The 14,847-nt window shown below is 60.2% G+C and overlaps 1 protein-coding gene across 1 annotated transcript in view; it reads left to right on the plus strand.

Moving 5' to 3' along the window:
• Window positions 1–14,847, plus strand: part of LAMC3 (laminin subunit gamma 3) — a 43,879-nt gene that overhangs the window by 28,321 nt on the left and 711 nt on the right. Inside the window, exons 13-27 of the mRNA XM_044993018.1 lie at window positions 1,141–1,329; window positions 1,432–1,677; window positions 2,272–2,425; window positions 2,971–3,113; window positions 3,849–4,027; window positions 4,693–4,813; window positions 5,895–6,100; window positions 6,644–6,720; window positions 7,598–7,732; window positions 8,196–8,340; window positions 9,023–9,175; window positions 9,855–9,957; window positions 10,894–11,093; window positions 12,095–12,241; window positions 12,573–12,672. Coding sequence (XP_044848953.1) covers window positions 1,141–1,329; window positions 1,432–1,677; window positions 2,272–2,425; window positions 2,971–3,113; window positions 3,849–4,027; window positions 4,693–4,813; window positions 5,895–6,100; window positions 6,644–6,720; window positions 7,598–7,732; window positions 8,196–8,340; window positions 9,023–9,175; window positions 9,855–9,957; window positions 10,894–11,093; window positions 12,095–12,241; window positions 12,573–12,672 — 2,298 coding nt within the window. The remainder of the gene's footprint in view (window positions 1–1,140; window positions 1,330–1,431; window positions 1,678–2,271; window positions 2,426–2,970; window positions 3,114–3,848; window positions 4,028–4,692; window positions 4,814–5,894; window positions 6,101–6,643; window positions 6,721–7,597; window positions 7,733–8,195; window positions 8,341–9,022; window positions 9,176–9,854; window positions 9,958–10,893; window positions 11,094–12,094; window positions 12,242–12,572; window positions 12,673–14,847) is intronic.

Raw genomic sequence — 14,847 nt, forward strand, 5'->3', positions numbered from 1 at the left:
TGACACCAGGAATAAATCCAGTGTGGAACCTGGAGCATGCGTCGAAAGGGATCCCTGAATGTAAAGGTTTGAAACTATAGCTTAGCTATTGCCCCTAGGGATGACAGGAGCGACAGTCGGGTGAGCAGGACTGGGCTGTGGGTTGGGCACCCAGGGAGCCGGAGTCATTGCAAGGATACAGGAGGCAAGGCGAGGAACACTCTGGAGTGCTACAGAAGTTTGGCTAGGCAGTGAGCATGCAGTGGAGGGATGGGCAGATGGGGCGGGCTGGCCGCGAGGCTGGTACATTGAGCTTGGCCTGGGGTTTTCACCTTTTAGGACGTGAGATGAATCTTCTGCTGAGGTCGGAGCCAAGGGTGGCTCAGCAAGCGGAAGGCAGAGGCACCCACCCGTGACTGGCATGGGAAGCAGGTGCTGTGGCAAGCCCTGGGCTTGAGCAGAGGCAACGCCAGGCCCACTGTCAAACTGGTGTGCAGCCTGGCTGGCCGGAGACTGGGCACTAAGGCGGGATATTGGTGAGGAAGGGATGGACGGAGGTATGTCTGCGCTGCAATTAGACACCTGCGGCTGGCCGGTGCCAGCTGATTCGGCCTTGCAGGGTTCGGGCTAAGGGGCCGTGCAATTGTGGGGTAGATATTTGGGCTTGGGCTGGAGCCTGAGCTCTGGGGCCTCCCACCTCACAGGGTCCTTGACTCTGGGCCCCAGCCCAAGCCCCAATATCTACACTGCAATGAAACAGCCACTTAGCCCGAATCAGCCGCACCGGCCAGCTGTGGGTTTTGAATTCCAGTGCAGACACACCCTGAGGGACCTCGCCTGTCCTAACTGAAGCAGCTCGTGGAGAGGCCAGGGCAGGATGCACAGTCTATCCGCTGCAGGGAGGGGCTGGGGAAAATGCTTCAGGGGTTTTCTAGGACCAGGTGATCCAGCTCAGCCCATGCAATGGGTGCTGTCTGACTCCACCCCAGTGCTACCCCCTGCTGTCCTCAGTGGGGTCACACTGGGGTAGCTATGAGCAGACCTTGTCCCAGGAGCATGAGGGGGTGATCCCTGGCCCAGGCAGGGGCCTGGGGTTTCTTGCATCCTGGCTTCGGGCTCTCTAGCCTGAGGTGGGTGGTCTTTCTGCTCTGTCCCCTGCAGGGCACTGCCAGTGCCTCCACCACACCGAGGGCCCGTCCTGCGAGCGCTGTGCCATTGGCTTTCACGGCAGCCCCTTCGTGGGGCACTCTGACGACTGCCAGCCGTGCCCGTGCCCCGGCCAGTCACCTTGCACGGCGATCCCGGAGAGCAGGGAGCTGGTGTGCACCCACTGCCCCCAGGGGCAGAGAGGTAAGGTGCTGAGATGGGGGTGGGGAGCGGTTCTGGATGGGGCGGGTGGGGGGGTTCGCTGGCAGACAGACTCCCCACACACTGTGTCGCTCACCTCTCCAGGAAGACGCTGTGAGCTCTGTGACGATGGGTTTTTCGGGGACCCCTTGGGGAGGAACGGCCCGGCCCACCCTTGCAGCCCCTGCCAGTGCAACGGTAACGTGGACCCCAATGCCGTGGGCAACTGTGACCCCGTCTCCGGGCAGTGCCTGAGGTGCCTCTACAACACGTCCGGAGAGCACTGTGAAAAGTGCAGGGAGGGCTTCTACGGGAGCGCGCTGGCTCGTAGCCCCGCCAGGAAGTGTGCCCGTGAGTACAGATCCCCTTGTTCACCCCTGGCCCTCCAGGGCTTCCCCCGCCCCGGACGCGGCCTTCTGCTTATCACATCCCACTTCACGGAGACCGGGGCGTGGGGCCCTATTCACCCCTGGGGTAAGCGGGCACCGCTGCCGTGGAAGGGAAAAGAATCTGCACCCCCATCAACTGCAGGGCTAGATGTGGCCAATGGTAGTGCCAGGGTAAACCCGTAAAGAGTGGAGGGAGTGTGGGCTGGGCAGTGTTGTTGAGGGGTTAGAGCAGGGGAGGGGCTGAGTTAATGGAATTGCATCCCTGTGTGACCAGACCTGCCTTGGGCTCTGTAGTTCTAACGCTTTGCCCCTCTGCAGTGCGGGCCGGGCCGGCTTCCCCAAGAGATGGCCAAGCAGCAGTGTGTGAAGCCTTCCGCCTCCTCTAGAGTTCCTTGGTTTTCTAGGTGGGGAAACTGAGGTACAGGGGGGGTGAAGGGATTTGTCCAAAAGCCATGCAGCAAGTCAGAGCTGGGGATAGAACCCAGGTGTCCTGATTCCCAGTCCCTGGCTCAAGTCTGCCTGTTCCAGGTCAATAGCCAGTGCTTTCTCCCCCTAGCCTGTGAGTGTAACCCTGTCGGTTCAGCCCAGGGGCTGGAGGCCTGCGATCCCCTCACTGGCCAGTGCACCTGCCTCCCTCATGTGACCGGGCGAGACTGCAGCCGCTGCCAGACGGGGTTTTATGACCTGCAACCAGGGACTGGATGCAAGAGGTAGGTGGAGACGGAGGCCTTGTCAGCCCACTGGGGAAGATGGTCTCTGAGTATCACTGCCATGGACCACAGGGGACCCCCCCAGGAGAGGGAGCTGGTGCCCGGTTAACAAGGCTCCCTGCACTCTGTATTTACTGCGTGCTGCAGCTGCAGGAGCCAGAGCCCTGTCCGGGTCCCAGCGCCAGGTCCCCCGTAACTCTAGAGCCGCAGCATGAGGCAGCCTGCTGCCTGTGGGGCAGGTCCGGCACCCATTGAAGGCAATGGCAAAGCCCCCGGACCCAGCCTTCAGCCTCACGTCACCTAGTCGCTGCGTGGGGAGCTCTGGTCTTGAACCAAAGCTACCCCCACCCTCCGGCCCTGCACGTGTCAGCTGGGACTCGCCCTCTGCCAGGGCAGCTGGGGACGCCCCAAGGGCCCAGGTGTTAACACAGCGCGGGGCACACGCTGGAGCTGACCTTGTCCCAGTTCCCATCCGGCTGGGCCCTTGGGGGTGGCTGGGCCGAAGGTTTGTCTGCCCTCACCACCTTCCTTTGCCTTTGTCCCAGCTGTGAGTGCCACCCGGTGGGATCCCAGGACAGCCAGTGCCACCCGCTCACGGGGCAGTGCCCCTGCCAGCCCGGTGCAGAAGGACAGTCATGTGATCGATGCCAGCCTGGCTTCTTCGGGTTCTCGGTCAAGGGCTGCCGAGGTAACAGCAACGAGGAGCAGCTTCTCCAGAGAGGTCGTGTCACTCAGTTTCTCTCCCATCTCACTGATGGCTTATGGTATCGGTGCGGCTGAGCCTGGCACAGGGGGCAGGCTGCGGTGGTGAAACGTTGTCTTGCCAGCTCCACTGATCATTCCCTCTCCTCACAGCACTCCTGGCCCAGTAACTGAATAGTTCAGTCCCCGCCTGTCTAACACAAAGGGGGCTATGGGGTCTCCCGGTCGGGGCAGGGACCTGGAAGACTAGGCTCCTGGGTTCTCTTCCCAGACCCACCCTGGACTTGCAGTGTGACTCTCAGCAAGTCCCGCACCTCTTGGTGCCCCTGTGACCCTCGCTGCACAGGGGAGGTGAGGTTCTGGCCTGCTTCTCCTGGCAGTCCGGGGCTCGTGTCTGAAGCCCTTGGGGAGGCTGGGAGAAGAGGCACTAGAGGAGGGCAGTCAGCCGTGTGTTCAGCCGTGTGTTCTCTGTGGGCCAGGCTCTGGTTTTGATTGCACTGGTTCAAATCTGGAGTGACTGCTTTGGATTCAGTGGAGCTCCTCTTCCCATTGGCATCATTCTGGAGAGCAGGGTCTCTGCCTGAGCCTCTGGGCTGACTGGTCATGGCTCCAGTCCATGGACTGACTTGGACATTGGCAGGGACGCAGCGTCCCACCTCTACCCTCGGGGTCTGGCTCGTGCCTGCTGCTGTCCCCTGACCCCGCTGTCCCTTGTGTGCAGCCTGCAACTGCTCCCCACTGGGCGCCGTCACCCCACAGTGCCACGAGAACAGCACGTGCGTCTGCAGGAGGGGCTTTGTGGGCTACAAGTGTGATCGGTGCGAGGTGAACTTCTTCTACGCCCCGGAGAGGTCTCTGTGCCAGGAGTGTCCCGTCTGCTACGGCCTGGTGAAGGACGAGGTACGGCGCCCGCCCTCCCTCCCGCCACGCCCTCTGCCAAGGGGATCGCACAGCCAGGAGCCCCTCCCTCCTTGCAGGCTTCCTCCAGGGCCAGAGCAGCTTCGGCCCCCCTGCCTGTCCAGGCCCTTTAGCAGCACCCCGGGCCCCCCGCTCTCCTCAGGGGTCAGTACAGGGTGTCTGGATGGAACGCTGTGGCCTGTGATATGCAGCAGGTCAGACTAGAATGGACCCTTCTGGCCTGGACCATTACGAATCTGACCCCCGCTCCCCTGCCTCCTTGATTGTGCTGACCCTCCCCTGCCCCCGAGCCCCCGGCTTTCTCTGCACGCGCCTGCCTAGAATCCCCTTCGCCCGGCGCACCCCTGACCCACCCTGACAGCCCTTCATACTCACAGAGCCGCATTTGCTCCCCTCTTTCTCATGCCCCCTCGCCCCTCACACTGCCATTCCCCAACCCCCATGTGCTGTGCCCGCTCCAAGTGCCCCGGCCCTTCATCCTACCTTGCCCCGGCCCTATACACCTACCCTACATTTACCTATATGCCCCCTGTCCTATATACCGCCCTGCTCAGCCTGGCCCAATGCACCAGCCTGTCCCTGCCCACACACCGCCCTGCCTGTGCGCCACAAGCCGTCCTCTCTGAAACACCCCATTGCCCTCGCAGGCTGACAAGCTGAAGGCCAAGCTGCAGCAGATGGAGGTGTGGCTGCAGAAACCAGACTGCAGCAGCCCCCGGACCCCTTACCCAGCGCTAGGAGAGGAGCCCCGAGGAGACCAGCTGCCAGGTAGAGAGGGGCAGAGGCCGGGGAGGCTCATCTCCTGGGGTCAGTGCAGGGAGAGCCCTGGGAGAGGAGCGGTGCACATTGGTTACTCTCCACGGCGCTCGGGGGCGACAGGGACGAAGGCAGCGTAAGAGTCACATAGACGGGGCTCCCTCCAGAGCCTGGTTCCGCCCCGCGTTCCTGTGGCCCGAGGGGGTCGCTAGAGAGCAGTGTGAGAGCCAGCCGCCCAGTGCAGAGGAACGCGTCCCTCGCGTACAGAGGGGATCCCAGTGCTCCTCCAGTCAGCAGGGGTCAGAGCAGAGAGGAGCATCGTTCCCCGTCAGGCACTGGAGTCAGGGGACCTTTGCACAACAACTCGGTGCACTGGGTGCATGTTGAGGGCTGAGCCCTCTGTTGGAAATCTACCTGCCGGTGTCACGGTGGGGCGTCTGGGTGCAGAGCACGCTTGGAAATCTGGCTGCAGTTGTGGGTGCTGAGCCTTGGGAACCTGCCCCTGCACTGCCTTAAAGATCTTGTCCCCGGGCTGTGCAGCAGCTGTGGGCATCACGTTACCGACAAACTGCAGGGGGCTCAGAGAAGAGGATGAGGTGGCTGGAGGGACCCGCAGGGTTAGGGTTCCCAGACAGCAAATGTGAAAAATCGGGACGGGGGTGGGAGGTAATAGGAGCCTATATAAGAAAAAGACCCAAAAATTGGGACTGTCCCTATAAAATCGGGACATCTGGTCACCCCGTGGCGGGGTAAATGGTCAGAGCTGGGCTCACTAACGACTCAGTGCAGGGAGGATTAATGGCCACCAGTATTTGGGTATTGCCCAGGAACTGGAGAATTGTGGGGAATTGTGAAGGAGGGCTCAAGAGGGTGGACTTAGGTGTAGTGGAGGAATCCAACCGTCTGTCATCAGAACCCCCTGGCGTTAGAACCTGTTAGGCGGGGAAGACGTTCTGCTTGCCATGTGAGCATGCACTCGCTGGGCCAGAGCGCCACTCCGCTCCCCTGGGCAGGAGACGGCAATGCATCAGCACGGGGCTCCCCCCGGGAAGGGGTGATGGCTGCAGGAGAGCTCTCCCTGTGCTGCTTGCAGATGCCAAGGCGCTGTTCCTGGAGCAGATTGACCAGCTGGAGGGCTCAGTGGGCACCGCGTGGGGTCGGCTGAGGAACGCCAGCGGGACCGTGGGCTGCGCCAGCGGCGGTGACGAGAAAACCTGCATCCTCCTGTCGGAAATCAGCGCCGGGCTGCGGGCCACGCAGCGGGAGCTCCAGCAGGCTGCAGCTACGCTAGCGACAATGGTGCCTGGCTCACACTGGGCTTCTCTCAATCCCTCTCCCGCGGCATAAAATGACTCTGAGCCGTGCTAGGTGCTAGTGGTGGTGCCCCACCAGGGAAGGCCCTTGTTCCTTTCCCAGCCCGGCAGGGACCAGGCTCGTGGGGTGTAGTAGGACCTGAATCAATGACCTGCTCCTCCAGTAAAGGAGCAGCACCAATAGGCAAACAAAGCGCCCCACCCCCTGGCTGACCTTTCAACCTTGCAGGGTTGAGATTTCTTCCTTTGCTCTCTTTCTAATCCAGGGGAAATCCGTCCAGTGACTCTGCCACCCCCATGAGATCCTGGTGGGGGGGTGCGGCGGGTTGTTCTTCCCACCAGGAAAGGCTGGGGAGAGCCCTAGGAAGGTGCATTCAGAGCCATCCAGCAAGACTCACCCAGAAGGTGACATGGAAGGAGCCTGCCCAGCCCTAGCCACTGGTAGTGGGTACAGTGCTGTCCCCGCAGAGGGGACCTGGGGGCTGAACGCTGGGGCTTCACGTTCATGTTTTATGTGGTTTTTTTTAAGGTAATTCCTCCCGACATTTCCCAGCAGCCCACCAGCTGGAGTCGCCTCGCACTGGAGTCCCGGGCGCTGGCTGCCAGGTACCGCACCTTGGACATGCGTGCACACAGATGCACACACAGATGCCTGCACATTCACACCCATGGATCATGTCCACGTGCGCACAAGGGCACACCTCCCGCAGTCTGTTCAAAGCATGTTCGCCTCACTCTGACACCTCCTCCTCCTGCAGTCCGCTCGCTGGCTTCCCTGGTCCGTGCACTGTGTTTTCTCTCCAAGGCTCTGCCCCGCCTGTATCTCTGCGGCCGTTCCCTCCTCCTCCCACTCAGCCTCCGGCCTCTTTTCAGGCTCCCCCTCACTCTTGGAAGCAACCCCCCCCAAAAAAACCTCCATCCTTAAAGCCAGTCCTCTTGTGGATCCCCTGCTCTGAGCTGCTCATTGACCATCCTCATGCCTCCTGGCCTGCTGACCCATGTGTTGTGCCTGAGGCAGGGAGAAGCTCTCAGGACAGGGGCCTGCTCTCGTCCTGTGTGCTCTAAGCACCCCGTGCAGGGAGTGTTCTCAGTAATCAGCCAAGTGCACGGACCGTGCAGTGACGCAGGCACGCTCTGGATCACGCTGTCCTCTGCAGAGAGGTGCAGGCGAGGGGTGGTCACACCACCTGCCCTCCTGGGATCCAGCCACTGGAGCAAGGAGCCCAACAGGCACCGTGGACTCTGGAGCCGGGAGCTGGATGCCATTCTGCCTCATGCATCCTCACTGGAATCGTTCCGGTCTTGCTGCGGGTGTCGGTCGAATGGTGACGATCCAGCCGACCTGATCTAGTTCTGTCGCCTGAGACAGAGAGCTCAGGCCAGCCTGACAGCATGAGCTTAGAGCCCATCTATGCCCTGTTTCTGGGGCGTAACCTCAGGGCTCACATCTGATAGCATCTCTTGGGGGGGGGTGTCTCTGCAGTCACGGGGATGCAGCAGCAGAGCTGGAGTCTGTGGCCAGGAGAGCCCTGCTCGCTTCCAACACCAGCTACACTCTCCTGCAGAGCATCCTGGAGGACAGCACTAGCCTGGAGCGCAAGAGAGAGCTGGAAGACCGGTATGGGGTCAGCAGTGTGTCTATGGGAGCTGAGTGCCAGTGTGGCACAGGAACTCTCTAGACCTGCCCAGGTTTCCCCACCCAATGTGCCTCAACCCCAGCTGCCAGGGCAAGAGGGGAACTGTCTGCATGGCCCATTCAGTCCGTGGCCTCTTTACCAAGCCTGCCAACAAGGGGGTTGGTTATGGTGGTTTTGTGCTGTGGACACCTGGGCTGAGACCCATCAAACTCGTTGCACACAAGCCACCAAAGTGCCGCCGGGTAGTGCTGGTTCCCAGGCCACGATCAGTCTGGACCAGCCTCAAACCCAGCAGGCTAGAGGGGACCCCCTACATCAGCAATCCCCTGAGCCCTGCACGCCTGGCCAACTGCCAGCTCACTGTGTCCTTTCGCCTGCAGCGAGCAGCCCGGGCCCCTTTCCTGCTGCGAGATCACAGGTTTGTCTTGCGCCCCTTCTGTTCAGGTACCAGGAAATCCAGCGGGCGCAGGAAGAGCTGGCTGCTGGCATGCTGGAGGTGGCAGCTGAGGCCAAGAGAACCTTTGCATCCATCCGCCAAGCTAATGCAGACATGGCAAAGAACCTCTCGAAGCTCGATGCTCCACAGCTGGTGGGCAGCCTTTAGTACTTGCTAATGCTATCGACTGCAGGGCTGGAGACTCAGACGGGTCCCACCCGGCAGCGTGCCCCGGTCCCAACCCGGCAGGGCCCCTCTAGGGGGGAAGGGAGGTTCAGGCTCCATGGCCGAGTCATTTGTCTAGATCACTGTGGTATCTTGTGCCTGGATTGTATCCTCACACCCCTGCGAGACGGGGAGGGAGTTGAGGCACAGGAGAGATGAAGACACTTGCCCATCCAGCTCCTTCCCACTAGACCAGCCAGCTTAGCTCGCTGCCTTTGTGCTGAGCCAGCCAGGGGACAGTCTGGGCCACCTCTGGCGTGGCCCTGGGGGTGATCGTAGTGCGGCTGGCATGGCCTTGCTCCATCCCCAGGTGCTGGCTGGCCGGGGAGGGACGGGGGCAGTTCCCAGCCTGAGAAGGCTGGTAAGTGCAGCAGCAGCTCAGAGCTCCCCTGCCTCTAGGGGCCTTTTGGGGCGGCTGATTATCCCCACTTTAAGCCAGGAACGGAGCCCCGGGTCTCCTGACTCGCCGTCCTGTGCTCTGACCACTAGAGAGCCTTCCTCTGAGCGCATTCCCTCCCTCTCTGGTGCCGGGGGCTTGGAGCAATGGGAGAGGCCCCCTCCCCACAGCATCCGCTTTCTGACCAAGCTGTTTTGGTGCCTGATCCCACAGCGCTCCCTAGTGGTGCAGACCGGAGCCCTGACTCGGGAGCTGATGGAGCTGGAGCAGGGGGTGGAGGCGACAGAGCGCCTGGTCCTGGATGCGTGGGATTCTCTGATGGTCGCGCCGCGCCCAGAGCTGCAGAGGGCTCAGCAGTTTCAGCAGGCGAGTGTCTCAGGGAAAGGTGGCCGTGGGCTGAAAGCAGGGAGCTACTTTCCTGGCAAACTCGGAGCCTGTCACTGATTTAGGCTGCGGGGTGATAACTCGTCTGCATCCATCTGCACCCACCAGGGCAGCCAGGAGTGGGGAGAGTGAGATTCTCCCTCCTTTCCGGGGACAGAGGCCTCTGCATCCCAGCAGGAGCCCGCAGCTTCCTTCATCCCTTCCTCTCCCACCCACCCTACCCTCTCTCTAGGCCCTGCCTCCTGCTGCAGTCCTTTTGGCCACAGAGAACTGGATGAGCCCAACCTCCCTGGCACCCATGCTTGCCCTGCTGAGCCCACTCGGGGCTGAGGAACAGGGGCAGGGAGGGCAGAGACACTTCCCCGGCCAAAAAACCCTTCACTGGGGGTTCACCCAGGCAGGCCAGGGCAGAATTGGAGCCGGAACATTTCAAGCCGGGCACAGTTCTGTTCCCTGGGCCCTGTAGGGCTCTCAGATGCAGAGGGCAGTGCCTAGGTCCCCTGGAGTCAGCCCAGAACGTGTCTTCCCCCCCCCAGCTCTCCTCCCTATAGAAAACCCCCCAAGCAGTCTCTGGATAGCATGGTCGGATCAGCAGGACGGCTCCCCCGGTGAGACGCCCTCACGCCCCTAGATCTCACTCCTGCCTCTCCTTCCCCTGCAGCTGCGGAAGGGGGTTGATGCTGCCCGGACTCTGGCAGTCTCGTCAGTTTCGCACGGAAAGGCCGTGGTCTCTGAAGCAAAGTCCCTGCTGTCCAGCTTGGAAGGTAACAATTGCTGCCCAAAGCATCTCACCAGAGCTCAGCTCCCGCCGCTTATCCCAGCAGAGCCAGGGGGTGGGATGTGCCAACCCTGCCTTGCAGTGGGACACCCGGGGGCTCCACCCTGCTCAGCCCCATGGAGTTCAGAGCCCCTGCAGGAGTCCGAGGCTAATGCAGATGGAGCAGGGAAAACGCACTGCCAGCAAGGAGTTCTCTGATCTGCTTTCTGCAGCGACGGGGACTCCCAGCACCGAGAATGGGACCTGACTGGGGGGGTGGAGTGCACGTGGCTCTGCTCTCGTTTCCGATCAGTCAAACACTGATGCACTGGGGGGCGTCCCTCCCCGCACTGTACGGCAGCAGACGTGGCTGGACGGCATGGCGTCTGCCAAGCCGTGGGGGTTAAAACCTCTCGGAGGCTGCTAGTACAGGTACCACCTGAGCAGCACCAGTGCCAACTTCCCCATGCTGCCCTTCTCCCAGCCCATTCCGCTCCTGCTCTCTGTGCTGAGGCTGCCGACGGTGATGCAATGGGCTCCCATCCACTGAACGGAGGCTCCTCTAGCTCCTTTCTCGGGGTGTCATGGGATAGACCAATGTGTGATGTATGGCGGCCTTTGACCCAGTGACCTAGAGGCGATGGGGTGCAAGGCCATGACCAGTCCTCCAGCTCGGCTGGCTCCTCACTACGGTTTGAGGATGGATTTATTTCCCTCCTGCTTTGATGCTGGGGGGGGAAGGTTGGTTCTGTCTCCGCCTGTTTCCAGGGAGATTCTAATGCCTGGAGGTTGCTGGGGTTCTCCCTCTGGTTCTGCTGAGCCTGATTCTCCTCTTGTTGGCCCCAGCGTAGATCAGGATTATCTCTGTTGATGTCCAGGAGGTTACACCTGTGCAAGCTGGGGTGGAGGGGCCCATTCTCTTGAACGCTGCCTTTGTCTGCAGGGGCGAAGAGGGTGTTTGTGCGTCAGAAGGGGCAGGCCGCCGTGAGCAGGAAGCTGGCCATCGTCCGGGACAGAGTGATCGTGGATGCCCAGAAGAAGATCAGACAGGCAGAGAGGATGCTGGGAAACACTGTGTCTGTCTCCACCGCAGCCAAGAAGACGGTCAGAGAAGCAGAGGGAGTCGCCAGAGAGAGCTCCAAGGTTTGCAAGGCTGGTGCTCAACCGAGGGGGTGATGCATAGAGAGGGGGCCAGTACAAACCTAAGCAGGGCTTGCTGGGAGTCTGGCACATGGCAAGTGAAGGGGGAGCTGGAGTCAGGCTTAATGCAGAGAGATGCTGCATGGGCTTCCCCAGCATAGCTCTGCCAATGTGCCCTCATCCTGACCGGCAGCGCCCCCTGCTGCCCTGGTACAGGATCCATGCCCCCAGCTCTGCCAATGCGCCCCCATCCTGACCTGCAGCGCCCTCTGCTGCCCTGGTACAAGATTCCCCCCCCCAGCTCTGCCAATGCGCCCCCATCCTGACCTGCAGCACCCCCTGCTGCCCTGGTACAGGATCCCCCCCCAGCTCTGCCAATGCACCCCCATCCTGACCTGCAGCGCCCCCTGCTGCCCTGGTACAGGATCCATGCCCCCAGCTCTGCCAATGCGCCCCCATCCTGACCTGCAGCGCCCTCTGCTGCCCAGGTACAGGATCCCCCCCCCAGCTCTGCCAATGCGCCCTCATCCTGACCGGCAGCATCCTCTGTCTTTCCTAAGAGCAGTTCAGAACCCCTTCTGCCACTCAGCCTTGATTCTAACCTACAGCCCCCCGATCCCCACACAGCCCTGTCTCCTGGCATGCAGCATCCCTTGCCCTTTAGATCCAAGGCCCTCTCTTGAGTCATGCTGGGCTGGCTTTGCAGCATGTTTCTTGCTCCGGCTAACTTGAGTTCCTGTGTCAGGAGGGCAGGGCTGGTGCATGCGCTCACCGAGCTCAGCATCCCTCTTACGGAGCCTTTGCTTACGCCACCAGGTGAGTGACCCGGGGGCTCTTATTGTTCGATGGTGGGGTCTGGGCTACCAACCTAGCTCTGTTGATAGTCTCTGTAAGAGGACGTCTTGTCTCAGCACAAGGAGGGGATGGGACGGGAGAGGAGCTATGCAAAAGCCAACTCCTACCGATCCTTCCCCTTTGTAACCATGTGCTGCCACGCCGTGCAGAGGTCCCAGGCTGTGCTGAGGGAAGGGAAGCGGGAACGCAAGCGTGCCAGTGAGCTCGCCAAGCAAGTCAATGTAACCCTGGCAGAAATCTCAAGGCAGGAGCACGTGTCCAAGGAACTCGGGGAAGAGCTAGAGGCATCTCACCAGGTGAGCTGCATCCCATGGGACTGTGGGTAAGAGCCCCCCTTTCCTCTCCAGTGACCCGCCCCCCTGCTCCCACAGCATTGATTCTGAAGGCAGGCACAAAGCTGGAAATCTCAGCGATTTGTTTGGACTGAGGCTCTGTCCAAGAAACCCGAGGGCACCATGGCATGCAAGGCACATGTGGCATACACTGGAGAATCCCCCACACGCAGGCCGGGATGCCATCCATGGGATCACCCACATGGGGCTGATCTGTTGGCACTGGCAGCAAGAATCCGCCATATGGTTTGTTATCTTGGGGGTGGCTAATGCACCTCCGTGTCTATGTTGGAAGGTGAGAACAGGGATGAGTGAAGCTAAGAAGAGCCTCAGAGAAGCCCAGAGCTCCCTGGAGATGGACATTAAGATCCTGAATAACCTGCTCAGCAGCCTAGGTAAGAACCCACCCCGGTGCGCTGGTGGCACATCCCCTTCCTGGGCATTGAAGCCCTCTGAGCCACCCAGCTGTATGTCAACCCTGTTGTACAGTCATGTGGGACAGTTCCACTCCAGCAGCATGTGCTGCCTGGGACCTGTGAGTGTCGTGAAAGCTTCCACCATCCTGATCTTGAAGAAATCTCCTGAGGGATAAATGCCCTAGTGGGACCTCAGAGGGAAATACTTCTGCAAAGCTTGGCCTACTGGAATCCCTCGGTGATAGCTCCTCTGTGAGCCAAATCCAGTTTGGGCACCTCTGTTTACTTAGATGTTGCAGTTCAAGTTGGGATCTTGGCCCTATCTTTATTACAACAGATCTGTAGCCACCTAGGACACCACAGCTGAGTCTCTGCTATACATCGCAGTCACTAGGACCTTGATAGCCGCACCAGGGATCAAACCCACAGCTTCCATCTCTGAAACCACAGCCTCAACCCCTTGAGCGAAAGGAGACTCTCCACCCGCTGTCAGCATGCCGCGCCGTGTGCAATTCCAGTTTCCCCCGGCAAAAGGCAGTGCTAGACTTTTCTGTTTTAAGCCTGCACTTTCTTGAGAGTTGCTCATGGCGCAGCCAAGGAGAGCACGTCTCTCCCGATGTTGTCTTTGGCCTCCTGAGTCGCTAAAAGAACGGGATTGGCTAGGGTTCCTATGGGTAGGGCATCCCGCCCTAGGGTTAGGGTTCCTATGGGTAGGGCATTTGGAGTTATGGTTAGGGTTCCTATAGGTAGGGCATCCCGCCCTAGGGTTAGGGTTCCTATGGGTAGGGCATTTGGAGCCAGGGTTTGGGTTCCTATGGGTAGGGTTCCCGACCTAGGGTTAGGGTTCCTATGGGTAGGGGTTCCCACCCTAGGGTTAGGGTTCGGCTTCCAGCCCTAGGGTTAGGCTTCCTATGGTTAGGGCACTTGGAGCTAGGGTAATGGTTCCTATGCGTAGGGCACTTAGAGCTAGGGTTAGGGTTCCTATGCGTAGGGCACTTAGAGCTAGGGTTAGGGTTCCTCTGGGTAGGCCACTTGGAGCTAGGGTTAGGGTTCCTATGGGTAGGACACTTGGAGCTAGGGTTAGGGTTCCTATGGGTAGGACACTTGGAGCTAGGGTTAGGGTTCCTATGGGTAGGGCACTTGGAGCTAGGGTTAGGGTTCCTAAGGGTAGGGCTTTCTGCCCTAGGGTTAGGGTTCCTTAGGGTAGGGCACTTGGAGCTAAGGTTAGGGAGGCTGATGCACAATCCACATCCATAGCTGCCTTTTGTCCTGGCCTCTGGACCTTGCTGCTGGATTTGCGTGGGTTCCCCCCACCCCACCCCCCAGTTGGATTCTCAGTGGTGAGAACAGACTGTAATTGTGGGGTCAGCTATGGCCTGGGTGGAGTGTCGGGAGGGCAGCCAGCCATGAGTCAGGCTTCCTACCGAGCCAGGAGATTGGGGCACACAAGGAAACGGGATGTTTTGTATCTTTTTATTTGATGTTTTTAATGTACATTACTGAGATCTGGGGCAGAGGGGAAGAGGGGAGTCAAAACTCTGTCACTGAAAATGCCAGAGATTCCTGACCCCAAAGGGATTTCAACAGCCAAACTTGGCCAAGCCACTTCCCCTCTTGGGGGCTCTGGTTCCCCCCACACCCTTTGCCTGTCTTGCCTCTGTAGGCTCTAAGCTCACTGGGACGAGGACGTCCTCTCCCGGTGTGTGCACATACAGTGCCTAGCACAATGAGGCTGTGATCTCAGCTGGGGCCCAACAGTGAACAGACTTCTCCCTCTGGATGCTGTTAGTGACTTTTTCTGCATTTAGCGTAGTCTGAGCAGTGAAACTAGCCTGGTTGGCTTCGCTCGCTGTGATGAGTCGATTTCAGGGTCAGGTTTCCCAGGGCCGGCTCCAGGCACCAGCCCAGCAAGCAGATGCTTGGGGCGGCCAAGGGGAAGGGGCGGGTCCCTCGGTCCCTCTCAGAGGGAAGGTCCAGTCACTGAATTGCCACCAAAGAAGAAAGCGGCGCGGTGGAGCTGCCGCTGAAGTGCCGCTGATTGCGATTGTGACTTTTTTTTTTTAAACCCTGGAGCCAGCCCTGAGGTTTCCCCAGCACTGAGGACATTGCACGTCCAAGCCACAGATCTCCAAGTGCTTTGCCGGGGCGGGGCGG

Source organism: Mauremys mutica, chromosome 18, assembly GCF_020497125.1.
Source record: "Mauremys mutica isolate MM-2020 ecotype Southern chromosome 18, ASM2049712v1, whole genome shotgun sequence".
Classification (NCBI taxonomy): domain Eukaryota; kingdom Metazoa; phylum Chordata; order Testudines; family Geoemydidae; genus Mauremys; species Mauremys mutica.